Genomic DNA, 27885 nt, shown 5'->3' on the forward strand with positions numbered 1-27885 from the left:
GACAGAGGAAACACTTTGAAGTTTGGCCCCCTAAACCTCCCTTGTTATTCTCTCTTCTGGCAACTGGATGTCAACACCCAGGATGACTTTGGAAATCATGTGTTGAATCATGCTTGTCAGTCAGGTTCCTGAATGACTGCTAGACACCAAAAATTGGACTTTGTGTGAGTGAAAAGTACAGTCTATTTAAGATACAGGTTAGATTATGGAGATGTAAAGGTTTATCTGTGTCAGCACTTGGCATTACCATACCTAATAATAAAATCCTTTATGACATGTCACTTGGAGCTCTCATTCTTTGGTAAAACTCCTCTAATCTTTGACCTCTCCCTGGACATCCCCTCCACCTACTGGGCTTGATGGAATCCTGCCTATCCCTGTGGAAGCTGCTCAGTTTCCCACCCCTGTCCTCTGCAGGCCCAGAGGAGGTACAGTCTTCTCCTGGGTGGCCATTGCCTCCTCCAGTCCATTGTTCTTCCCCCTCACATCAAACCTTTCCTCCTTAGAAATGGGCACCCCTTCCTCCGGACCTCTTTCCCCATTGATGGCCTTGCCTCCTATTTCACTGAGGAAGTCGAGGTGCTCTGGGATAGATCCCGGCAACTTTCCATCCTGCTCTGCACGCCCCACTTCTTCCTTTTGGTCTCAGAGTCATGTTGTTGCTGTCCCGTGACTCCTGTCTCCACTGTGCTCTTGATTTATCTCTAAGACCATAGAGCTGTTCTGTTGGAGGACACCTCTCTCTCTCCTAGGGTTTCAGCCTCTCTCCACTGGCTCCTTCCAAAACAATTTATAAATATACTCAAGTCTCTTTCTTTAAATAACATAACAGCAACAACAACAACAAAATTCCTAGAAAGAGTCATCTAGCTTCACTCTGTCATTCCCATTCAGTTTTTCATCCACCATAATCTGGATTTTGTTCCCACCTCCTGGCAAAGAAGACCACCACCTTCCTCTCTGCCAAGTCCAAAGGCCTCTTTTTAGTTCCCATCTGCCTTGCCTTCTAGTTAGCATTTGATACTGTTGACTTCGCCTTCTTAAGGATGGTCCATCCTGTCGTATTCTTAGCTTCCTTAGTGGGTTTTTTTTTTTTTTTTTTTTTTTTTTGTGGTACGCGGGCCTCTCACTGTCGTGGCCTCTCCCATTGCGGAGCACAGGCTCTGGACTCACAGGCTCAGCGGCCATGGCTCACAGGCCCAGCCGCTCCGCGGCATGTGGGATCTTCCTGTACCGGGGCACGAACCCGCGTCCCCTGCATCGGCAGGCGGACTCTCAACCTCTGCACCACCAGGGAAGCCCCCTTAGTGGGTGTTTGATTCTCTGCCCCAGCTTTAAGCCTTAGTGTGACCAAAGGTTCTGTCTTTGACCCTTTTCCCTGTCCTTCCTTTCTCTCCCATCCTGTCACTCTCCTCTTCACTTTCATTCTGCATAATCCACTCCCAGGGATTCGATGTCAGTTTTGATACTGATGACTTACAAATCGAGTCAGTATGTCATCAGTTCTGAGTTCCAAATTACAATATCCAGGCTCCTGCTGGGGATCACCATGCGATGGGGGTTCCATGGGGTTCCATGCGTGTGAAACTGAGCTCATTATCTTCCCCCACCTCAAACCTGCTCCCCTGTATTCCCAATGATGCCACCTGGAACCACCAAGCTGGAAACTTGGAGTCATCCTTGAAGGCTCCCCTTCACAGATCCACTACATACAATTAGTGGCAAAGTTCTGTACTCTTTTGTTTGCAACATATTCCATATCTCTCATCTTCATGGCTTTGAACCATGTCAGGTCCTTCCTATCTCTAGTTTGGAGCCCTGCAAGGGTCTCCTAACCAGTGCTCCCACCTTCAGTCTTGCTGACCTCTTATTGCCACCAGAGTCATCTTTTGAAAAAACAAAACTTTATGTCACTCCCAAACACTTTAAAGGCTCCCTGTTGCCTACAAGACACAGTTCAAGTTCCATTGCAGGGTTTAAGGAGCCTTCCATGGCCTGCACCTGCCCTGACCCCTTCTCTTTCCCTAAACTCCTGCCCCACTCAACACCTTGCTGTTCTCCAAAGTCGCTGTGCTCTTTCATCCCTTTGTGCCTTTGCTCACAATAGTCCCTCTGTTTGGAATAGTCCCCTGCCTGCCTGGTGGATACCACTTAACTTCTGAGACTCCGTTCAAGCACAGCTTCCTCTAGAAAGCCTTCTTTGATCGCTTTCCTAGAGTAAAATTGACCGCCCTCCCCCCCTTTGTGTCTGCACTGCACCCAAAACCAGAGCCACGGTGAGGTGGGAAGAGCTGATGCGGCACTCTGCTCCCGGACCACAGTTGTGCATCTCGAGGCCAGGGGCCCTGTCTTTCATCGCTGTGTGCTTGGTGCCTCACCCAGTTCCTGGTCCCTGGCAGGTCTCAGTACATCGCTTCTATTGGTGCTGGATGGGAAGGTGGGTATGTGGAAGGCCCTGGAAGGATTTTCATTTCCAGCTGCAGAAGGGTCTTGGACTGCAAACAGGGCTGTGAGACTTTATTTATGCAAAGGAAAGTGGCTTCTCCCTCACTTCACCGGTTACTTCCCGGACACCCCCCGCTGCTCTGGAGTGTGTCCCAGGTAGGCAAGGCGGTTGGCAGTAGGCTCTCCTGAAGGCATAGTGTATAGTATTGAGATGAATCCTCTTCCAGCTGCAGCTGGAGGAAAGTACCTGCCAGAGAAGGGGGAGCCACGTGGCAGGAGCCAGAGCACGGATGGTAGGAGCTTGATGGGGTGCTCAGAGCATGTGCACCCAGTTACTCAGTACCTGGGTCCTCTCCTGTGGTACAGGTTGGGCCACTCATACATAGAAAAAAAAACCCTAGTTGGGTTTTCCCTCACTTTGTCTGTGTCTCCTGCAAGTACCCAACCCCACTCTAAAAAGCTGGACCCCTGCTTGGGACTGGATCCTTAACATTCCCCTTCTGTTTGTTCTGGGTGTCAGGGTGGCAAGACAGGGCCTGGGGCTGAGGCGCTCTCTACCTGAAGCTTTGGTGTAAATGGTCTGCTGGTCCGTGCTCTGGGCGACGCAGGATATGTAAAGCTTCTGGTCCTCAACCTTTTCCACGCCAACGTTCAGCACAGCCAGAGAGCCCATACGGATCAAGCTGGGAGAGGAGGCGGCTTAGCCCCTCCCTCACATGAACCCCTGGCCTCCATCCCTTTACCTCTCTGTCCCCCCATCCTTCTCTTCATCCCGCCCTGCCTCAAGGACTAAAGCGGTTCTGGGCTCAGGGCCCATCTGCCAGCAACCAGAGTCTGACAGCAGAGGTTGCATTCCGGCCGGGAACCAGAGGACTGTGTGGCTGGGGAAGGAGAGTGACAGGCAGGACTTCTACACCTCAACTGCCACGCATGGCTGTCCCCTCAACGGCCAACACCCCAAGGATCCGTACTTACTTTTTGAACCTGATGTTGAGATTTAGGGTGAACAGCCCCTCTCCAGCCAGGTAAGCAGTTTTAGAGACGGTTTCGTCTATCATGGCTGCCAGTGACCCTCCGTGGGCAAACCTAATGGTGGGGGCAGGGGGCAAGGCCAGGGCTGGAACAACCCCACCTCCATCTTTCCCCAGGAATGGAAAGGAAACAGATCTGGATCCCGTCTGATCAAACCAGTCAAAATCAGCTGATTTGTCTTCCATGTCGCTACAGCATGTGTTAGCAACCACTGATACCATGATTTTATTTCACCAGGAAAAAACTTTTTTTGTTGTTAGAGTTAATGGAAAAACCTTTTTCAGATTCATCAGCTAATTACCGGCGGCCACTACCATAATTTGGAAAGGTGCACTCCTACAGGGAATGATAAAGCCCCTGAACTTTTGGGCTTTAGTCTCTAAACCATGACCTTGGGCCAGCTCTCACCTCACTAGTCACTATGGCCAGTGTTGAGCCCACATTTTCAAGGTGGGTAAACGTGGAGCTTAACTTAGGACCTATAAAGTGCTGACGAGAAAGACCCCCGAGCAGTGCTGCCGGTGGAAAGCCGAGAGCCGGCTTCAGCAGGATGATGCCAACACTTGCTTTATGTACAGCACATAAAACTCTCATTCTCACTTGTGTAAGCTGACCTTCATGCCAAAGCTCCATTGCTGGTTAAGCTGGGGACAATAGAAAGGCACCCAGCTGGGGGCCATGCAACCACACCCACCTGGTTTGACTCCTTGCCTCCACGTTCACTACATGTTTGGTCTTGTGTAAGTTGCTAAACCTTTCTGAGCTTTAGTTTTCTCAGTGTGAATTGTGAGTAAAAATAATTTCTATCTCATCAGATCAAATGAGGTAATGTTTACAAAACCTCATGTACGCTTCTAGTCACCTCCCTTCTCCTATTGCTTGAAGGAGGGGAAGAGTTGTTGCCAAAGAACCCTAAGCCTGCTCTTCCCTCGTTGTCCTCACTGGCCAGGCAGGAGACCCATCCGCAAGTGTGTAGGTGCTTCAGGGTAGCTCTTGGTCAGCCAGAAGCCTACCCGGCCTCATTGCCTAGGGGCTGGGTGGGTACTTGTCAAGATAATAGAAAATACATATATTGGTCTCTGTCCTTGATTCCTGGCACAGAGCTCCTGAAACCCTCTATTTCCTGGGTGATAGGAGTGTCTTTTCTAATGAGGCAACTCCCGGCTGGCTCCTGGTTGAGAGCTGGTCACCAGAAAGACCAAGCCGTGATTGGAAGCTTGGAATTTTCAGCCCTGCCCCCCGCCCCTCCCCCAATTCTCTTGAGAAGCGAGAAGGGCTGAAAATGGAGTTAATGATTGATCATACCTATGTGTTGAAGCCTCCATAATAATTCCAATTAGTATGGGTCTCAGAGAGCTTCCAGGTTGGCGAACACATCCACACTAGAAGAGTGGCGCACCCCAACACCGCAGGGACGGGAGCTCCTGCGCTTGGGATTCTCCCAGACCTTACCTTACGGGTTTCTTCCACCTGGATGTTCATCCTTTAGCATATCTTTAATAAACTGGTAACTATAAGTGTTTCTCTGAGTTCTGTGAGTGGTTCTAGTAAATTAATCCAACCACAGGAGAGGGTTCTGGGAACCACCAACTGTAGCCAAATCAGACAGAAGTTGTGGGTAACCTGGGGACCTACACTTGCCATTGGCATCTGAAGAAGGGTGGGAGCTGTCTTGTGGGACTGAGACTTTAACCTGTGGGATCTGGCACTACCTCTAGGTAGACAGTGTCAGAATGGAGTTAAACTGTAGGCCACCCAGCTGGCGTCACAGGGCATTGCTTGTTGTGGGGGAAAATCTGCGAACATTTGGTGACCAGAAGTGTCGGAAGGGAAGTGTTCTATGTGAGAGTAAAGGAGACTCACAGGAAAGACAGACGTAGCAGGGAAGAACTGGGTTTTTCCTTACCCAGGAGATAGACTGAACTGGGTTTTTCTAATTTGGCGCTCATTTCTTCTCTGGACCCCCTCAGTCCTCTGGCCTCAGTGTTGGGTGGTCCTCTTCTGACTCCACGGCCCCACCTCCATGAGGCCCTAAATAAAGTCAGCCACACTCCATCCTATCCCTGCCTTCTTGGGGGTGTTCCTCTTCAGAAGGGAGGGGACCCATGGCCTGGGTAGAGCTCTGACCTAGTCCCCCAGTGTCTGCCTGCACTAGTGTGGAAATCAGTGTCCCCATGGAAGATACCTTAAGGATGGCCAAGGTGACAAAGGGCTGCAGTCTGAATCCATGGCCTGTAGAGGTGCTGACATCTATCAAGCTCTTTGAGTTCTGTTTAACTGCAACTGAGTCTCTCTCAGGCCTTGGGACCCTAAAGCTTCTCCTTCCCCCTCCTCCCTCTTCTCCCTTGCAGGAATTCTGAAACCAACAATAGCATTCAGTGAGTGTCTAAAGCAGGAACAAGGATGGAGAAGGCAGACACCCGTGGACACGGTGACCCAGTATTCTCGGGCAAGAAGCTCAGGGCCAGCCTGATTTCCCTCGTGAATGTATTTATGTCCAGTGTGAGTTCTTTCCTGGGTCTATTGCCAGTTTGGAGGCAATGGAGTACAGTGGGAGAAGCAATGGACTTGGAGTCCCAGCTCCCGGATTAGAGACTGGTCCTGACCTTGATGGCCTGTGCTACCTTGGGCAAGATGACTTACCTCTGTGTGCCTCAGTTTGCCCATGGATAGAAGGTGAAGTTTGGATAGATGGCCTGATAGCTATATTGTGCTTTATGGTTTATGAGCACATACCTATAGGCCCATAATAGCATATCTATCAGCTATTCTGGAAGGTAGATATTATTGCACCGAGATTTAGGTAAGGAGACCGAAGGCTGGAGGTTAAATTGCTTGCTCGGGATCTCCAAGCAAGCCTGACAGAGCAGGACTGGGAGCCTGGCTCCTAATTCCAGATCCTGTCTTCTTCCAAGTCCAACACATCCTTCTCAAAGTGGCTTCTAAGACCCCTTCTTACTGGAAAATTCCCAGACCTGAATAAGGAGGCTCTTTTTTATCTGCACAGTGGGGACTGGACCAGATGACAGAATATCCTTCCAAGTCTGTGAGACTGGAGCCCAGAGCTTCCCACTCCCAACCCAGCTCCTTAGAGAGAGGTACAGACCCCAGAGCCTGGTTGCACCCAATCCATCTCCTGAGCTAAGCCCAGGAAGCAGCCAAAGGTGTCCCCCGCTGGGCCTGCCTGTGGCCTTACCCTGGGGCCTCTCCAGGTAGGGGCCTGGTTGGAAAAGACAGACAGACTTCTTCTTGGATGGGTGGAAAAAGATGACATACTCGTAGCTTTGTCCTTCCGTTTCAGTACACCTGGTGAAGATGTGACAGTCACTTTTGTCTGGGGAGAGATGGGGAGTGACAGCTGAAGAAAGGAGTGTGTGAGGGCATGGGGCCCAGTCAGGATGAAGGGCCAGTCGTTCAGCAGCATGGATGGAGCCCTGCCTCAGGTATAGGGCTGAGGAGAGAACCAGAGGACATACAGGCTCTGCTCTCAGGGAACCTTCAATTGGAGAGCAAGGTACGGACCTGTCCTCAGGGCCCTCGGTCTGAGGGGGACACAGCCCTGTCCTCAGGGAGCCCTGTGTCTGTGGGGACACAGCCCTGTCCTCAGGGAGCCCTGGGTGTGTGGGGACACAGCTCTGTCCTCAGGGAGCCCTGGGTGTGTGGGGACACAGCCCTGTCCTCAGGGAGCCCTGTGTCTGTGGGGACACAGCCCTGTCCTCAGGGATCCTTGGGTCTGTGGGGACACAGCTCTGTCCTCAGGGAGCCCTGTGTCTGTGGGGACACAGCACTGTCCTCAGGGAGCCCTGAGTCTGTGGGGACACAGCCCTGTCCTCAGGGGGCCCTGGGTCTTGAGGAAGAAACACCCATGAAGTTCCCTGGCTGAGAATAGATGTAGAGTCGGGGCAGGTCAGACTTTAAGAGACCTTAAACATTGAAAATTAAAGTGTACGGTATTTAATTCACATATAATTCAAAATAACAATACTGAACAGAAAAATAAGTGCAGAAGAGTCCCCCAAAGTTCTGATTATTTTTCTCAAGGCGACTATAAGAACTATATCCTTTTTGGATGGAATCCAAAGTCTTCAAAAAATTTTGGTGCACCTGCTTTGTTTTTTCCCTAAACCCAATGTACCACCCATTCATCACTGGGCTGGAAGAACACATATGTGAATGAGAGAGACAAGTTAACACACACGCATGCTCACACACACGCACACGCAGAGAGATCAAAGTGGAAAACTCTATCACTCGGATCCGTGGGTGTTTCAGGAGAGCCTCTGGGCCTAGCAGAGCAGGGATGGTGTGCGGAGGTCTGCAGTGGTCAAGGGAGAGTCCTCAGACCTTTGTGGGGTGGGCAGGAGGACTTGGGATAAGGCTTGAGAGTAAGGGAAGCAGCCCTGGTGAGAAGGCAGTGGGGCAGGGAGCTGAGTCAGCAGTTCTCCAGTGGGTGCACTCTGGGCTGGGAGCACAGGTAGCTGCTAGGGTGTGCTCTCGTCCCCTGGGAGGAGGGGAGCCAGGGGCCTGAGAGGACGCTTTTCTCATCCACCTGCCTGGGGCTGCAGCGGGAGGGGCGGAGTTAGCAGAAAAAACTTCTGGCGGAGAACTGGCACAGAGCTTGTGAATTTCCTTTTTGAGCGACTCTGACCACAGGGAAGGGGGCTGGCTGATCTGACCTTGGTGGGCTGGGGTGCATGTGTGCCAATGGGCCCTCTGCGCCCAGGCCTTACCTGAGGAAACTGTTAACACTAATGGGAGCTTGAGCTCCTGGATGTGGTTTCTGTTGGACTTGAAGGAGGGCAGTCTGATCCAGCCATCGGCCTTAGTTTTCTCCAGAAATTTGTGGTACAGGTTCAGCATGTCTGGACACCAGCTGGCATTGGGGAGGGCATAATTCTTCAAATCTGTCTTCTCCTGACAGAATCTTGAGACCTGGGCAGGAAAAATCAGGGAGACTAGACAGCTTCCTGGGAGGTGGGCTGCTGCTTGGGCTTCGGGACCTGTAGGTAGTGTGCTCCTGGGTTCCTGGGCTCTTCAATCCCTTCTGCCAGTGTTGACTTGAAGGAAATGGCCCTTGGGGACTCCTGTGGGTGACCAGGGAAGGGGACACTAATGTGCAAAGGAAGGGAAGGAAAGGCATGGGGGCTGACAGAGGCATGCTGCTCTGTGGTGGCGCATTAAAATTGTCCTCTTTTAAAGCCTGTGAGCTGTTCTTTGAGGCTGAGAACGGCTAGTATTAGCCCCACCTTGCAGATGGGGAAACTGAAGAAACACAGCTAAGCTTGCCAAACTTGTGAGTGTGCGAGCTGATGGTCAGACTAGAGCTCATCCTGAGACACTGTCTACCCTGGGGGTGTGACCACAGGTGAGGACCACTGTTATCACCCCCTCACTTCAGGGGCTACTCCAGCTCTGTCCATAGCCGTGGGCCTGCCCGGGGAAGGGGGGCTCCTTTGAAACCTGTTTTGGGTGCGGTACCTTCGGTGGGATGAGGAGGGGTCCTCTGTGATGCCGGATGCTCACGCACCAAACGCACCCATGGGCAGTCGGCCGCACGCAGGGTCCTTTGTCTGGGGGTGTCGCAACTCAGCTGCAACAGTCTGAGTGCCATAGGAGGAAAGTGAGTGGTGGTCACACAAGATTCAGATCAGGTTGAAAGTAACCTGGTAGTCTTAGTTGTGGATCTGGGCTACTTGGTTTCCTTTGCCAAATCAAATAGCTCCCAACAAACTGCTCACCTGCCCCGGCCACAATCTGGGAAGAGGAGATTTGGGGTGCTCCCTACACCCGCGGCCCCCAGGAGAAGGGCTGCCCATCTGGCTGAGCGGGGCACTCACTCACCATGGAGTCCATGGAGGATCCGAATGCTGAGGCAGGGCTGAACGTGGGCAGGATGTAGGGGCCGCCAGGAAGGGCTCTGTGGTGGCTAAGTCTTGCTGCCACCTGGAGGCCTCTTCTCATCATGGCTGAGCGCTGGGATCGGGTCGGCAGGGCTGCGGCAGCGAGGCGAGTGAGTGCACTTTTTCGGCTGCACCTTGGGGCTGTCGGGGCAGCCACCTCTGAGAGAAGCCTCACTTTGTCACAAGGCTTTCATTAGCAAGCTGCCACTGCAGATGATTAGGCAAGGCTGGGCTGGTTTGATACAACACCCATAGATGCTTGGGGACTTTGCCTGGTCCAGCGTCACCCCCCAACCCCAGCACTTGGGGAAGGGCAGATGCTGCTTGGGCATGAATGCATAGCAGGATTGGCCTGAGTTCAGAAAGAAATATTTATTAAAGGAGCAAAAAAGTACATAATGAAATAGTATAGCGTATATGAAGCTTTGGAGAGTTGCCCCGGAGTTTTTCTGGGGAGAACTCAGGAATATTCCCAGAAAGATAAGGGAGGTCTAATCCTTGATTGGAGGCTACTGGTGGAGTGTCTGCGTGTGTTGGTGGAGTGTTTGTGGCAGGTGCTCTGCAGCAAGACTCTGAAACCTCTGGTATGATCCTGGGACTCAGAAAACCAACTCGCAGCCCTCAGCCACTCCCTTCTTCTATCTCATGCAGAGGGCAGCCCAGGCAAGCCTCCGCCTGCTGGTCCCTGGTGAGGACAGGGTGGGGAGGCGTGGGGTGGGGTGGGGGGAGGCCTTGGAAGGGGAGGCCAGAAAAGCATTCAGGGAGGGAGCCGCTTAGCAAGGGCATTCTGTGCTTTGGGAACCCCAGGGAGCGGGTGATGGCAGCAGACAATGCTGGGAGTGAGGCAGGGAGCGGGGCAGAGGAGGCTTTGCTGATGACGAGCCTGGAAAAGAGCCAGCTTTGAGTGGGGGAGTGGGGAGGAGTGTTCAGTGAGCATCTGCAAGGGTGCGTGGTATTTCTTGTACTGAATTAAAACTGCCAGTTTTCAACGAAAAGTCCCAGATTTTAATGCACTAGAATAAAGTGTGTTCTAAAGGTCAGAACTATGCAAAGATGAAATTATAATGATGATGATGATGATGATGAGTTTGGTAGGTTCTGAAAGATCTTACTGATTTAATATGGAAATTTAAAGACTTTATCCCACCTCCTGTATTTAGCTGTCCTAGAAGACTAGGATATAAATATTTTCCTCATCTCTTGTCAAGGTTTCAAGGAAACTTCTTCAAGGACTGGGGGAACCCAGTTTTTTGGTTGATTTAGTCTCTGGGTCTAATCATAAACATTTGAGTTAGTTGTCAACATTTAAAAACAGGGAGTTGGGACTTCCCTAGTGGTCCAGTGGTTAAGAATCCACCTTCCAATGAGGGAGACGCGGGTTCCGTCCCTGGTCAGGGAACTAAGATCCCACATGCCATGGGGCAATTAAGCCCGTGCGCTGCAACTAGAGAGAAGCCCTTGCACCACAACTAGAGAGGAGCCTGTGTGCCACAACAAAAGATCCCACATGCCGCAACTGAGACCCAAAGCAGCCAAAAATAAATAAAATAAAATAAAACAGGGAGTTTCATACAAAGCAGAAGGCCAAGGACCTCCAGATAAGTGGAAAAATCTGGCAACAGGATCTGCATTCCTTTGCAGTAGCTGTGGAGAGGATGAGGATGCCCCGTGTCCTCTGGTTTGCCCCACCCTCCCCTGGTACTGAGCATTCCTTCATTCCCTCTGCCAGCCTCTATGTGTGATACTTGATTTGGGAGATGGGACTCGAGGAGGAGACAGGAGTGAAAAGAGGAATCTTAGAAAGGGTAGACGGACTGAAGGGGAGGCTGAGGAAGAGGGAGTAGGGAGAAGGAGAGGGATCCACAGGGGGCCCCGGAGGCTGGAAGCTGATCCCAGGAAGGTTGTCCCAGGAGGAGGCAGGGGCTGTCATCCCAAGAAGAATCAGTAGCTGAACCTGGAAAAGGAAATCCTTGTTTCATTGCCTGAGTTCATTGTCTGCTTCCTGACACAGAGCTCCTAAATCCCTTGAAGTTTCCTGGGTGACAGGAGTATCTTTTGTTCCAATGAGGTGACTCTGAGTGGACACCAGATAGCCTCAGGAGTGGGGGTGGTCACCAGAAAGACCAAGCCATGATTAGAAGCTTGGGATTTTCAATCTCACCTCCCATCCTTCAGGAAGGGGAGGGGGTTGGAGACTGACTTAATGATCCATTATCCCAACGTGATGAAGCCTCCATAAAAATCCCAAAATTTAAAAAAATTCCGGGTTGGCACACCCCACCTCCATGGGGACAGAAATTCCTGCACTCAGGATCCTCCCAGACCTTGCCCTATGTATCTCTTCATCTGACTGTTCATGTGTATCTTTTATCATACCCTTCATTAAATCGTAAGCTGGTAAACGTAAGTAAGTGTTTCTCTGAGTTTGGTGAACTGTTCTAGCCAACAATCAAATCCAAGGAGAGGAGGGCTCATGGAACCTCTGATTTGTAGCCAAGTCAGAAAGAAGTTGTGGGTACCTTGGTGACCTATTACTTGCGACTGGCATTTTAAGTGGGGCACAGTCTCGTGGGACTGAACCTTTAACCAGTGGGGTCTGCACTAACTTTGGTTAGTGTAAGAATTGAATTACAGGGCATCCAACTGGTGTTGCAGAGAATTGCTTGGTGTGGAGGAAAACCGCACACATCTGACATCAGAGGTGTGTGTGAAAGTAAAGGGGAAACACAGGAAGCTTTTCCTGTAGGCACCCTCCTACTTTACTAGTTGTTTTGCAATTTTTGGTTAAGTCAACTTTCAAATCCTTACATCATCATGATTACAAAAATTTTGTTCTCAGCCTTGCCATATGCTATAGTTAGTTTTTATTTCTTGTATAACTTTTATTTTCCTTGAATTGATAATATCTAAGGTTCAACTGGATGCTGTGGTCCAGGAGAATACAGGGAAATTAAAGGACAGTGGTTGAGATGACCAGCCTCCATTTCCCAGCTGGGAGGGGGGAAGAGTGAAAATAAAAGAAATGAAGATCTGGCGATGTCTGTGATATTTAAAAGCAGGAATAATGGGATCAAGGGTATGACAGATGGAAGGTAATTAGAGAGAAAGATATCTGAGGAGAACGTCTATGGGGATGGCAAAATCGTATGTGGGGTGCTGAATTCTGGTGGCTGGCATAAGATGGAGGAAGTTGGTTGTCCAAGGCCATCTAGGAAGAGAAAGATTAGGATTGTGAGGAAAGCGCTCTTTTCCCCCTTTTGGACTCCTTTCCCACCATTTCACACATCTTGTGGATTCTTTCTGCAACACAGAGCTCTTCCGACACGTGGGCTGGGAATTCACCTACCCAGGGAGGTGGAAAGGTGCTTGGCTAGTGTCTCGAACATGGTCTTTGGCCACAGCCCTTCTCCTTCTGTGTGAACTCAGCTCAGAGAGAACAAAGAACACTCGGCTCAGAGAAAAAGCTTCTCCCCAGACCTGGATAAGCAATTAGAAAACAGGGAAGTCAGTGAAGGTTCAGCGTAATTCAGAACTCCTGTTGGATTCTCATTTAGCTTGTTGTCTGCCTGGTGCATTTCCTGTTTGGGACCTTGTGGGGGAATGTTGAGTTTGGGGCTTCTCTGGCTGAGACATGACAAATCCCCAGAAGCACATCCTGGGCCTGACCTGGCAGGTGGTGCCCAGAAGAACCAGCAGTGGTGTGCTGGTAAGTGGTAAGGGATTAACAGCTCCTGGTGGGGCGGAGAACTCTAATTGGTAGCATTTGCCAGCTTTTGTTGTGTAAATATTCCCATGGTGGCCGATGATATGATGCCACTGACCCTGACCATGAGGCTGGGAAGAGGTGTGCTCAACCAGCTCTTGCAAGCTGGTAGGCACTGGCTCCGGCACACCACTGAACTGGAAAATTCTTTGGCTTGGAGCGAAGCAACACGGGTAACCAAGGCCGTGGTAGGTTTGGCAGGTCACTTCTTGGTCCCGGGTCCCCCCAAATGTAAACTCGTGCCCTCTTCTCTCTTTTCAAGTTCCCTTCCCTCACAAGACTGACTACGCAATAGCACTTAGTCTCCCCAGCCTTCCCTCCTCCCTTGCTGCCCGCCAAACAAGTTCATAGGACATTTTTTTGTTTAAAGATTTTTGTGTTGTTTCAAGACATTTAAAGAGGAAAATTATAACATTTCCAGAAATCTTACAAAGTCCTCCTCATCTTGGGGGGAGCTGGAAGTCTTCTCAGATCATTCTGGACATGTGGTGGATCTCCCCTGATGGCCAGCAGGGCTGGCTGGCTCCCTGCTGTGATGGGGGATTCCCAACACTTTGGAGGGGTTCTGTCTGGGATGACACCCATCTGGCCTTTCTGGATGAGGAAGGAACTTCCCTGGTAGCCTTCCTAGACACCATTGCTATTTAGTGCACTGTGAACTGAAATCCCTCCTGAAGACTCGGCCCTATAGGCTCACACAGGGCAATTTCTGGAGGGCTCCCCGACTGCCCATCTCCCTATCAGTTCATGGCTGATCTCCAGACTCCCGCCCAGGCTGGTCCTGCCCTCAGGGACACTTGGTTTCTTGACCTTCTTACGAGCTAAGCGTCAGGGGGCAGGCTGGACCTGAGCCGCTGTGCACTCAGAGAGCGATGGGCAAACTTGAGGGCCCCAAGAGGGGGCTGTGCTGGCCATGTTCCATTCAGGAGTTGCCACCATAGAATCCAGGCCCAGTTGCCAGCTCTTCTCATTTTCCCAAAAAAGCCAGCACAAATCCAGATTTTTATGTGAAAACTTCTAACGTTTAAATGTTGCAACTAATGTATAAAAATTTTGCATGAGCCAGACTCTAATTGGATCTTGTCTTGCACGCAGCTGATCATGTCCCCTGGTTCTAAGCTCATTCTTGGGCCTTTCTCACATCACTCTTCCAGAAGTTTCTTGCTTGTCTGCCCCAGATCTGTCCTCTCTGAGTCCTCCTAGGTCAGCTGTCTTTTCCTGGTTCCCTCTGGGAGGGACTTTCCTGAGATTCATTTTATACTCTGGTGCCCACAGTGGGCCCTTTGGAAAGGAAAATATGTTGGAACTGATTAATCATTTGGCTCTACGGTGCTGCAGGGTTTTTGCTTTATCCAGTTTCTAAGGTTCTTGGTCTTTGCTGTGGGTGGGAAGTGCTAATGGGAGGCTCGGCCTCAGGCTGGTCAAGACAGGAGAAAAAGCTGTCTTCACGGAACCTGGGACACCGGGTGGAGTTAAAAGCAGTTGTTGCTAAGTACTCTGCCCAGAGGGGCTCTGGGTGGGCTGCTGGGATGCTCACCTGGGAGAAGAATAACACAGGGAAGGCAGGGCTATGGCAGAAGACCCCATGCCCAGGGGAGCTGGGGAGCTGATGGGCAGCTGCTGGCTCCAAGTGCTGCTGCCTGGTGTGGTCACTGGGCTGAAAGAGGGGGCCCCCCGGCAGAGCACAGGGTCAGGGAACTAGGCCAACCGAGGGAAGCCTGAGCTCCTCCCAGAAACGTGAGAGCTCGCCCAACTGCTCAGCTGTAACTGATTTCCTATTTGTGAAATGCTAAGAGGCAGAGAGAGGCAGGATCTGTAAGCTCAGAAAGTGACAAATCCTGAAGGGTGTGTGTGTGTGTGTGTGTGTGTGTGTGTGTGTGTGTGTGTGTGTGTGTGTGTGTGTGTGTGTGTGTGTGTCTGCATGCACATGTGTGCTCATAGGCCTGGCCAGGCCTGCACCTGAAATTCCCCCTTTCTCATACCCAATCACTTGAGAGGTGGTACCTTCAAAACCAATGGGACAGTCACATCTGTTTTCCAAGCGTGGGGTACAAAGTAAGGTCACATTCATTTTATTTATTTATTTATTTAACATTTATTTATTTATTTGGCTGTGCCAGGTCTTAGTTGCAGCCCGCGAGATCTTCGTTGCCACGTGCGGGACCTTTAGTTGTGGCATGTGAACTCTTAGTTGTGGCGTGCAGGATCTAGTTTTCTGACCAGGGATCGAACCTGGGTCCCCTGCATTGGGAGCACAGTCTTAACCTCCTTGTGGCACAGTGGTTAAGAATCCGCCTGCCGATGCAGGGGACACGGGTTCGAGCCCTGGTCTGGGAAGATCCCACATGCCACGGAGCAACAAAGCCTGTGCGCCACAACTACTGAGCCTGCGCTCTAGAGCCCGCGAGCCACAACTACTGAGCCTGTGTCCCACAGCTACTGAAGCCCACCTGCCTAGACCCATGCTCTGCAACCAGAGAAGCCACAGCAATGAGAGGCTCGCGCACTGCAACCAAGCTGCTCGACGCAGCTAGAAAAAGCCTGAGCACAGCAACGAAGACCCAACACAGCCAATAAATAAATAAAATCATAGTTTTGCTTTTACTAGAAACACCTTATCATAATAGTATTTTAAATGAGATCAATGAAACAGAATACGTCAGTCAGTTTTATGCTTGTAATGTGACTGACAAAGGACTCCTGGAATGTAAGTGACAGCTCTGCTGTTTTCTTGTGTTTGCTCTTCAAAAGTTTGCCTTACTCAAATTTGATTTTACAAAAGACCTATATTAGTACCTGTTTTCACTAACTGAAAGGTACCTGAAGAGGATTTTCGCTTTTATGAAAAAAGTTGAAAAGCAAAAGTAGCATTCAGCATTTTACAGCCAGCCTTTTATTTTTTTTATTTTAAAAAATTTTCTTGGCTGCTGTGCTGCATGGCATATGGGATCTTAGCTCCCTGGCCAGGGATTGAACCCACGACCCCTTCCATTGGAAGCACGGAGTCTTAACCACTGGACCGCCAGGGAAGTCCCTACAGCAAGTCTTTTAGATGCAGTGGGTACCCTAAGCAGCAGCAAGAGTGGCACTGCCAACTCCTTCCCAGGGAACTACACTCAACATCCCAGCAACAAGCAGCCACAGCTTTGAAGTGTGTCTGTGAGCATCTGTGCTTTATCTCAATTTACTTGCAAGATGTGTCCTTAGGTAATTGCTTCTTTGCTTTACACTATTTCAGTTTATGAAAGGTTTCATAGGAACACTGTACTTTGGGATAATGGGGGAAACATGTACTTGCAGTTTTCTCAATTACTTAAAAAAATTATTTATTTGGTTGCAACGGGTCTTAGTTGTGGCAGGCGGGCTCCTTAGTTGCAGCATGCAAACTCTTAGTTGAGGTATGCATGTGGGATCTAGTTCCCTGACCAGGGATCGAACCCATGCCCCCTGCATTGGGAGCACACAGTCTTAACCACTGCGCCACCAGGGAAGTCCCTGTACTTTCATTTTAAGTATTACCTTTTTCAACAGCTTTGTTGAGATAAAATTTAACATACAATTCACATGTTAAAGTATATAATTCAATGCTTTCTGTATATTACATTAAATTTTAAAAGTTGTGGTAAAAAAAATATAACATAGAACTAGCCAGTTTAACCACTTTCAAGTGTACAACTCAGTGGCATTAATTACATCCACAATATTGTGTAACTATCACCTCTATTTCCAAAACTTTTTCATCATCCCGAAAAGTTCTGTACCTATTAAACAATAACTCCCTATTCCTCCCTCTCCCCAGCCCCCTTTTAACCTCTATTCTATTTTCTGTCTCTATGAATTTGCCTACTCAAGAGACTTCACGCAAGTAGAATCATACAATATTGGTCCTCTTTTGTCTGGCATATTTTGCTTAGCATGTTTTCAAGGTTCATCCATGTTGTAGCATGTGTCAGAATTTCCTTCCTTTTAATGGCTGAATAATATTCTATTTTATGGGTTTTACTTACCCATTCATCTGCTGATGGACACTTGGATTGCTTCTACCTTTTAGCCATTGTGAATAATACTGCAATGAACACTGGCATATAAGTACCTGTTTGAGTCCCTCTTTTCAATTCCTTTGGAATGGCTGGGTCATATGGTAATTTTATGTTTAGCTTTTCGAGGAACTGCCAAACTGTCTTCCACAGTGGTCACACCATTTTATATTCCCACTAGCATTGTCTGAGGGTTATGCCAACACTTGTTATTTTCCACTTGGGTTGTTTCCACCTTTTGGTTATTATGAATAATGCTGCTATAAACTTTTGTGTACAAGTTTCTGTGTGGACATATGTTTTCATTTTTCTTGGACATATACCTAGGAGTAGAATTCCTGGGCCATATAGTAATTCTATGTTTAACCTTTTGAGGAACCACCAAACTGTCTTCCATAGCAGCTGCACCATTTTATATTCTGACCAACAATGTAGGAGTGTTCCCATTTCTTCATATTCTCGTTGACACTTGTTATTTTCCATTAAAAAATTATAGTCATCTCAGTGAATATGAAGTGTGGTTTTGATATGCATTTCCTTAATGACCAATGATGTTGAACATATTTTCATGTGTTTGTTGGCAATCTGTATACCTTCTTTGGAGAAATGTCTAATCAAGTCCTTTGCTCATTTTCAAATTGTGGGCTTTTTTTGGGTTGAGCTTTAAGAATTTTTAATATATTCTGGATATTAAACCCTTATCAGATATATGATTTGCAAATATTTTCTCCCATTCTATAGGTTGCCTTTCTACTTTCTTGATAATGTCCTTTGATGCACAAAAGTTTAAAATTTTTATGAGGTCTTGTATGCTGCAACTTTGCTGAATTCGTTTATTAGCTTTAGTTTTTTTTGTAGATTCTTTGGGATTATCTACATATAGACCCTGCCCCACCACCCCAATTCATATGTTGAAATCCTAATGCCCAGTGTGATAGTATTAGTAGGTGGGGCTTTGGGGAAGTGCTTAAGGTGGAGCCCTCATGAATGGGATTAGTGTCCTTATCAAAAAGGATCCAGAGAGATCTCTAGCTCCTTCCACCAAATAAGGACAGGTGAGAAGGTACCAGATATGAACCAGTAAGTGGGCCCTCACCAGAAGGTGACCATGTTGGCATCTTGATCCTGGACTTTCCATTTTAACTGTGAGCAATAAATTTCTGTTTTTTATAAGCTACCTGGTCTGTGGTATTTTGTTACAGAAGTCCAAATGGATTAAAACACTTAGGAAATGAATACAGGCTCCTTCCAGTGATGCTATTACCAATACTATGCTATTGGTAAGATACAATAACACAGCCTATGTTAAAATGGCACAGTAGTTTAATCCTTAGAATCCAAGACAACAGATGTGAGGTATCCAATCCTATAGGAACTAGTTGTGTTTCCTACTGTAGCCAAAAAGATTTGTTTAGATACAACAAAGCTGGTTTTGTAATTTATAATGCACACACACACAACACACACACATACACACATATTCGTGCACCCACATATTTATTCCTTCCTTTGGTTTTCTGGCATTTCCAAGTTTGTGGTAAAAGTTTCAATATGATTTTTTTCTCCAGAATGCAATGGATCAGACATCACACCTATGCAAACTTAAGGAGCCCATTCAAATTTTAGGAGAACCAGACACTTATCCTAAGGAGACAGAAAGAACTGCTGATACTCTCACAGGGAGTGTCTCTGTGTAAAAAAGTTTGGAAGGTGGAAATGGAGCTCCTGGAATTGTATTCAAAAGACTTGTTTAGGAAGGTCCGTGTTAGCAGACTTCACCCGATGGGGGATTCAACAGTGGGTGAGTAGAATAGGACTGAAGACAACTGCTTCTTCTGGAGGAGGGACAGCCTTACGCAGATTGGTATGGAATTCACCAGAAGCTCTTTTATATCAAACTTTTTTCAGGATCCAGCTTTATAAATAAGCCTAAACAACAAAATAACAGAAGATGATTATAAGTCAACTGACTTCAATCTATCTGATGGGACTTCTCTAAGTAGAAATACATATATACACACACAAAAGCACTTTGATTCATATTGGTACCTTCAGGCTATCTGCCCACTCTCATTTTTCAGCCAAATTAAGAATCAACTTTTGGGGACTTCCCTGGTGGTCCAGTGGTTAAGAATCCGCCTTCCAATGCAGGGGATGCGGGTTTGATCCCTGGTTGGGGAACTAAGATCCCACATGCCGCAGGGCAACTAAGCCCATGTGCCGCAACTATTGAGCACGCAGGCCACAACTAGAGAGCCCACGTACAGCAACTACACGGCCCACGTGCTCTGGAGCCTGTGTGACACAACTAGAGAGAAGCCCCACTCCACAATGAGGAGCCTGCGCAGCACAGTGGAGGATCCTGCAAGCTGCAATGGAGATCCTGTGTGCCCCAACCAAGACCCAACACAGCCAAAAACAAATAAAATAAAAATAATAGAATTTAAAAAAAGGAAAGAACCTTAAGAAAATTTATTAAAAAAAAAAAGAATCAACTTTTGATTCTCACAATACTGTATTAGCTCTCCTGGGTAACCAGGTCCTCTGCCACTTGGTCATTTCATGGTTCATTACCACTTCCATTAGAGATAGTCAAGGAAGTGAAAGGAAGTAAAATTACAACTGAGCCATCTGTTACCTTTATGATACTGAAAGGTTTAGTGAGACAGAAAGTATAAACCACAGCCTGGAATAGGATTTTTACATTGACTGTGGATTCAAATTATTCATGATCTTCCTCCTGCTTCTTTTATCTATCATTCCAGCAAACAGCTGACACTTAAGGGAAAAATAAATTTCTTAAACAAGATACAAGAAGCATTAACCATAAAGGAAAAAATTTAATAAATGTGACTATATTTACATTAAAAACTTCTGTTCATAAAAAAGATAACTTAAAGCAAATAAAAGACAACTTATATACTAGAAGGAGATATGTGCAACTTATATAGCCAACAAAAAGATTCGTTTTATAAAAAATAGATAAAGAATTCCTATAAATCAGTTAAAAAAAAAAAGAGGAAAAAAACCAATAAAAGAGGCTGAGAAAACAGGAATTTCACAGAATAGGAAACAAATATGGTCAATAAATATATGAAGAGATGCTCAGCTCCATAGGTAATCAGGGAAATGCAACTTTAGATCAAACTGAAATACCATTTTATAACCATTTGATTGGCAAAAATCAAGAAATTTGACTTTACCAATTGCTAGAAAAGATAGGGATCAACAGAATGTCATATATTGCTGGGGGGAATGTAACTTGGTACAGCTTTAGAAAACAGTCTGACATTTCCCTGTAAGGCTGAATACTCTTATACCCTCCAACCCAGAAATTCCACTCCTAAGTATATGCCAAGCTCTTGCCCATATACACCAGCAGGAGACATGAATAAGAATGTTAATAGTAGCGTCATTCATAATAGTCAGGGACCCACCATTAGAGGAAGAGATAAATCCATTGTGGTATAGTCACACAATGGAATATTATACTGCAGTAAATGAGCAAACTTCATAGCCAACAACATGGGTGAACTTCAGTAACATGAAGCTGGGTACAAAAAAAAAAATCAAGTCCCAGAAAAGCACATATAGCACAATCTCTTTTCTACAAAGTTCAAAAACAAACAACTAAACAATATATTACTTAGGCACAAATATATTCTTTTTTTTTTTTACAAATATATTCTTAATCAAACTTTAAAAAAAAACCAATAAGGTATAAAGGAATGAAAATCACAAAATTCTAGATCAGAGTTACCTCTGAAGGAAAAATAGGAGGATGAGGTGGGGAAAAGTAATTAGGTAGGGATATAATATTATTAAGATTCTGGTTCTTGTTTGATTGTAGGTTTCAGGATGTTTATTATTAAATTAGAAAAATAAATACATTAGTGAATGAGTAAGTAAAAGATGACCATTCACGTACCAATAATGGCTCTGTATCCTAAATCAAGGATTCTGAGTAACCCAAACATGTGCATCTGAGGTCCATTAAAATAAAAAATAAAAACAACAAAAAGGGACTTCCCTGGTGGTCCAGTGGTTAAGACTCCATGCTCCCAAAGCAGGGGGCCCGGTTTGATCCCTGGTCAGGGAACTAGATCCCACGTGCTACAACTAAGATCTGGAGCAGCCAGATTAAATAAATAAATAAATAAATAAAACAAAACAAAAAGCATTGGATATCTAAATTAACTTGTCTAAGTCCGAAGCTACTGAAGGTGAGGCTTCCAGGACCCCTCACTTGCAAAGGCCCTGTGACAGCTGACGATATACAAAGTTACTCATTACCACAGTATTTGCAAGAGCAAAAGACTGAGAAAATATCCATGTCTAGTATCTCCAACTCCAATCCAACACAACAGTGCTCATTCTTGTTAACTCTTTTTCCATATCTGGAACTCCTCTGATGTGAGAAACCTAGCTCCCGTCACGGCTGCCAGCCTGTGCAGACGCCACCCTCTCCCTGTGGGCTCTGACACCCACGCTGCTCCCCATGGGGACTCCTTCCTTCCCATAGTTGGGCTCTGACATCCTGTGCTGGGCCACTCCCCTGTGCAGACACCCTCCACTCCACTCAGGCTCCCAGACAGCGATGGGCTGCTGTAGCCACCCCTCCCTGTGGCTTCCCCCTTATCCCCCAGCCCACCATGCCCGACTCTATCTAATAGCTTTAGAAATATTTAGGAAGGAAGGAAGGAAGGGGTGAAATGGAAGGAAGAAGAAAAAGGCAAGAGAATGGGAAGAACCTCTCTACCTTTTCTACACTGATGATAACATAAACACACTCACTGTCCTGTAGCCTGTTTTTCACTCAATACATAGTAATGACATATAGCTGCATATCATACAAAAAGGAGTTTCCTTATTCTTATTTATGGCACCACAATATTCCACAATAGTTTTTATGGCACACACAAGATAGTTTATGGATGAACTGTAGTCTCTTTACCTGGTCTCCTATTGATAGATATTTATGTTTTGCCAATCTTTTGCTAGTGCAAATAACATTGCATGAGTAGCACAACTACTGGAACCCTAGAGCAACCTTACACATTGTAACGTTGCACACATGTTAGTATACCTATGGGATAAAATCCTGAAAATGGGTCAAAAGGTACATGACTATAAATTTGAGAGATATACCAGCTCTCTACCAGCAACCTTACACATTGTAATGTTGCACACGTTAGTATACCTATGGGATAAAATCCTGAAAATGGGTCAAAAGGTACATGACTATAATTTTGAGAGATATAACAGCTCTCTACCAGCAACCTTACACATTGTAATGTTGCACACGTTAGTATACCTATGGGATAAAATCCTGAAAATGGGTCAAAAGGTACATGACTATAACTTTGAGAGATATACCAGCTCTCTACCAGCAACCTTACACATTGTAACGTTGCACACATGTTAGTATACCTATGGGATAAAATCCTGAAAATGGGTCAAAAGGTACATGACTATAACTTTGAGAGATATACCAGCTCTCTACCAGCAATGAGTAAGAATACCTTTAACTTGTTCTTTGCACGCAGGGAATTAAGAATTTCTTGGCATGTATGGGTTATAAAACCAAACCAAAACAAAACGAAAACCCCCCAAAACAAAAAAAACCCAAAATAAATTAAACCAAACCTAAAATAGAAAGTGGCAGCTCCTTACCTGTTGCCTCTGAGTACAGGATCTTCTCATCAACACTTCGAACAGTACAAGAAAGAAAGAATTTCCTCCCCTCAATTTTATCAAGTTGGCTATTTATCACAACAACAGAACAGAGGGGGATAGGTCTGCAGAAAAAAAAAAAGAAAAAATCCAGCTTTTATCAGATTTATGTAGCATTGAGAGATGATCAGGTGCATGACAGGGGTGGAAATTTATGATACCTGGTATCAGTGGGTGCTGTTTTAGATAAAATGCTGACACCACCAGTTGCTCACACCCCCTTCCTCCCAAGCACCATTGCTCTCAGGTGGCTCCTGGGCACCCAGTCCAGAGACTGCTGTTGTGGGTTAGGTTCAAAGAAATCACCAGATGATTCCAGCTCTGCGATGGCAGAGGCTGTCCCATCTGAAGGGAGCTGAAATCCTTTAAAGAAATGAAAATAGGACCATGGGATGGTCCCAGTCAGCTTCTCTCATTTTCTCTGTCAATCTCTGACAATTTCTCACCCAATCCCCTTTAGAGTAACTGTCACTAGAAAGACACTGAATAACAAACTCCTGGTAACAGCTTAATGTGCTAATTCAGTGCTGTCCAACAGAACTTTGTGATGACAGAAATGCTCCACAGCTGAGCTGTCCAATATGGTAGCCACAGATGGCTACTGAGCACTCAAAATGTGGTTATTGTGAATGAGAAACCGAATCTTTACATTTATTTAATTTCTATTAATTCAAATTTAAATTTATATAGCTATATGTATCTAGTGGTTACAGTCACCTCTGGGAATCTTAGAGATATAGTACTATAATGAAAAAGGTATCTCTTTAAAGGTATAATTTTAGTTGGTAGAAACATAATGTAGAGTAGGGAGATGTGTTTTATGTTCCTATAGTACCATCATGTGGGTGAAGGAACTACTCCATGTGGAAAGGAAATTAACACTCTGATTACCCCTCTGTCCAGTTTTTGCTCCCAGTAGATTTTCCTGAACTTCTCGATGGAACAACTGAGCTTTGCCAATCCAGGATTTGCTAAGACCCGGGGGACATTAGGTGTTCTTGCCTGCTCAGCATCTCCCTTTCCTACTAACGTTGGTCTTTCATTTATCCATCTGTCCTACCCCTCACCACACTCTCTCATTCACACACCTACCTTCCCCTTTCTTTGGGGAATCACCTCAATTTTCAGCCCATGTAGGTTAACTAGAGTTGACAGCTGATTCTTACCCCCCATGCCCCCCGCCCCCCCCGCCCCCCCAGTGACTGGTTGTGCAGGTGGGCATGGGTTGAAACTGTCAATCCTGGAGCTTGTGCTGCAGCCCTTGGGGCTGGGTTCTTTTTCTGCTGGAGTTGCTAGGTTTGCAAGATACAAGCCTGCCTGGTAGCTGTAGCACTACATTGGGAAAGGCTACCCGAGGATGAAGAAGACCTAAAGGAAAAGTGTGGCTGAGACACAGGCACAGATTCCTAATGGCATCCTTGAATACCTGCACCCAGCCATAACTGTCTTCTCAACCATGTAAGCCAATATGTTCCTTTTTTCCTTAAGCTATTGTGAATTAAGAGATCTATCTCTGGAACCTCCCTGGTGGTCCAGTGGTTAAGAATCTGCCTTCCAACGCAGGGGACACAGGTTTGATCCCCGGTTGGGGAACTAAGATCCCACATGCTGTGGGGCAACTAAGTCTGCGTGCCACAACTACTGAGCCCACGTGCCTCAACTAGAGAGCCTGCGTGCTGCAACGAAAGATCCCACATGCCGCAACAAAGATCCCATGTGCTGCAACTAAGACCTACAGCCAAAAATAAAATAAATAAATAAATAAAATAAATATTAAAGGGCTCCCCTGGTGGCACAGTGGTTGAGAGTCCGCCTGCCAATGCAGGGGACATGGGTTCGTGCCCAGGTCCGGGAAGATCCCACATGCCGTGGAGCAGCTGGGCCCGTGAGCCATGGCCACTGAGCCTGTGTGTCCGGAGCCTGTGCTCCGCAATGGGAGAGGCCACAACAGTGAGAGGCCTGCGTACTGCAAAAAATAAATAAATAAAAAAATAAATAAAAATAAATATTAAAAACATTACCACCACCACCGATACATTAAAAAAAAAAGATCTATCCCTTACAATGAAAAATTCCTTGAATAATAAGAGAAAGGAAAAATACAAAATAATATAATAACTGTTTATAGAGTATAATTTTCTAAAGTTCACATGAATCTCAAGGGACCCTGAATAGCCAAAGCAATCTTGAAAAAGAAGAAAAAAGTTGGAAGTCCCACACATCTTGATTTCAAAACATATTACAAAACTACAATAATCAAGACAGTGTGGTACTGGCATAAAGACAGACATATAGATTAACGGAATAGAACAGACAGCGTAGAAATAAACCCTCTCATATATGGTCAAATGAATTTCTACAAGTGACCAATACCACTCAATGGGGAAAGGACAGTCTCTTCAAGTGGTGCTGGGAAAACTGGATATCCACATGTAGAAGAATGATGTTGGACCCTTACCTTAAACCATATACAAAAAATAATGTGAAATGGACTGAAGACCTCCATTGGGGAAAAGCTTCATGACATTGGGTTTGGCAATGATTTCTTGGATATGACACCAAAGGTACAGACAACAAAATAAAAAAAATAGACAAATGGGACTACATCAAACTTAAAAACTTCTGTGCATCAAAGGACACAATCAACAGAGTAAAACAGCAACCTAAAAAATCGGTTGCAAATCATATATCTGATAAGGGGTTAATATCCAGAATATATAAAGAACTCCTACAATTCAACAACAAAAAAACTCACAAAAACCTGATTTAAAAAATGCTTCTTCAAGTGAAGGACTTGAATAGACATTTCTCCAAAGATGATATACAAATGGCCAACAAGCATACGAAAAGATGCTCAATGTCACTAATCATTCAAAAAATGCAAATCAAAGCACAGTGAGCTATCACCTCACATCTATTACATTGGCTACTATTAAAAAATAAAACAAAACCCAAATAACAAGTCGTGGTGAAGATGTGGAGAAACTGGAACCCTTATGCATCGCTGGTGGGACTGTAAAGTGGTGCAGCAGCTATGGAAAACAGTATAGTAGTTCCTCAAAAAATTAAAAGTAGAATTACCATGTAATCTAACAATCCCACTCTGGGTATACATCCAAAAGAACTGAAAGCAAGACCTCACAGAGATCTGCACACCCATGTTCATTATAGCATTATTCACAATAGCCAAGAGGTGGTAGCAACCCAAATATCCATCAACAAATGAAAGAATAAACAAAATGTGGTATATACATACAATGGAATATTATTCAGCCTTACAAAGGAAGGATATCCTGTTATATGCTACAACATGGATGAATCTTGAAGACATTATGCTAAGTGAAATAAGCCAGTCATAAAAAGACAAATACTGTATGATTCCACTTATATGATGTAACAACAGTAGTCAGATTCACAGAAACAGAAAGTAGAATTATGGCTGTCAGGGGCTGAGGGAAGGGGGATATGGGAAATTATTGTTTAATGGGTATAGAGTTGCAGTTTTGCAAGATGAAAAAGTTCTGGAGATCTGTTTCACAACAGTGTAAATATACTTAATACTACTGAACTGTACATTTAAAAAAGGTTAGGACACTAAATTTTATGTTATGCCTTTTTTTAACTATAGCTAGAAATTTAAAAAATATTTTAAAAATATAAGGCATGAAAGATGTTAAATCTAAAGTATCAGAGTGAACTCATGACCTTATTAAACATTAATAACTTTCCAGCTCTGACACTGTAATAGCCTAGCAGAAAGGTCATCCTGCCCACCATGAGAATACATGTGGAACAATCTAATATTTTTCTGGTCTTTAGCACTATTCTCCATTAAAAGGAATCAGGGATCTTTGTAAACTAGCTATTCTATGTCTTGGCACAGATGAACCTTACTGTTGTTAGAAGTAAAAGTAATGATAATAACAACAATGTTAATGATAAAAATAACAAGCAGCTAACACTTACTGAGTACTTGTTATGGGGCCAGAGTCTGTCCTAGATGCTTTGCATGGGTTAATTCATTTATTGCTCACAATGACCCTATGAGGAAGGTATTATTATCCTCTTTTTAAAGATGAGGACATTGAAGCACAGAGAGGTTAAGTAACTTGTTGAAGGTCACACAGCTAATAAGTGGCAAAATGGGCATTTGAACCTGTTCCAATGTCTGTCCTCTTAACTAGTGATTATACTGTCTCTCAGGAGACAAGAGTACTTAAAAGCTAGCACAAGGAGTCAGATAGCACAAGGAGTCAGTCTAAAGAGACTTCTATCGGCCAAATGTAACATAAGCATAGAAAAGAGGGTGATAATTGTAGTTAACTACATTATGGAAAGTTCCTAATGATTCTCAAAAAAAGGAAAAGCTAGCTCAAGGAGTATAAAACCATAGCTATAATTCAAGGACAACTATGATAGGATAAGTTTAATTTTTTAAACAGTTTACACATAGAGAAGAGTATTGACAAGTGTTTCTTCTATGAAGTATGTATCTGTCTTATATGTATTTTACTCTGTAGAAGTAGGAAATGGTAGACACAGAGTAAGGGGTGTGTACAGGTAAGGTTTGGGGAGGCTGTATTCAAAGAATTATGCTTACACACACCATGGCATAAGCAAACCAATAGTTTTCTTAGCTGTAAAGTGTGGGTAGAGGTATGTAGAGGATACCTATGTTCATCAAGGAGTCTTTCACGTGTTTGTCAAAAAGGCTTGAGAGTCTGCATGAACAAGGCAAAGACTTGTACAGCCCTTAGCATCTGCATCAGGACTGTTACCTCTTATGTTCCCCCAAAGTGTGTGAGGTGCAGGTGAGCTGACAGGTGAAAAGAATATTTATGCACATTCAGTGGATTTACATCCATGGATGTATGCCATTTGGGTGTTCAAAGTCCTGCATAATCTCCATAAGAACCCCCAATAATCCCCTCCTCCACACCAATAGGCAGAGAACTGTGAGAAAGCCAAACAATTC

At 45.6% G+C, this 27885-nt stretch overlaps 2 protein-coding genes across 2 annotated transcripts in view; both read right to left on the reverse strand.

The window, feature by feature from the left end:
- Positions 1 to 2552: 2552 nt before the first annotated feature.
- Positions 2553 to 9497, reverse strand: THEM5 (thioesterase superfamily member 5). Its single transcript, XM_060010999.1, is given in 7 exon segments — positions 2553 to 2692; positions 3004 to 3128; positions 3421 to 3531; positions 6674 to 6683; positions 6686 to 6811; positions 8208 to 8409; positions 9319 to 9497. Coding segments are annotated over 7 exon segments (837 nt in total). The 5' UTR covers positions 9442 to 9497.
- A 9160-nt stretch (positions 9498 to 18657) lies between these two features.
- The window catches only part of THEM4 (thioesterase superfamily member 4), a 39613-nt gene continuing 30385 nt past the window's right edge, over positions 18658 to 27885 (reverse strand). Inside the window, exons 5-6 of the mRNA XM_060030060.1 lie at positions 22851 to 22975; positions 18658 to 19106 (exon numbers count right to left, since the gene is read on the reverse strand). Coding sequence (XP_059886043.1) covers positions 19066 to 19106; positions 22851 to 22975 — 166 coding nt within the window. The 3' untranslated portion in view covers positions 18658 to 19065. The remainder of the gene's footprint in view (positions 19107 to 22850; positions 22976 to 27885) is intronic.

This window comes from Delphinus delphis, chromosome 1 (assembly GCF_949987515.2).
Source record: "Delphinus delphis chromosome 1, mDelDel1.2, whole genome shotgun sequence".
In the NCBI taxonomy this organism is placed as follows: Eukaryota; Metazoa; Chordata; class Mammalia; order Artiodactyla; family Delphinidae; genus Delphinus; species Delphinus delphis.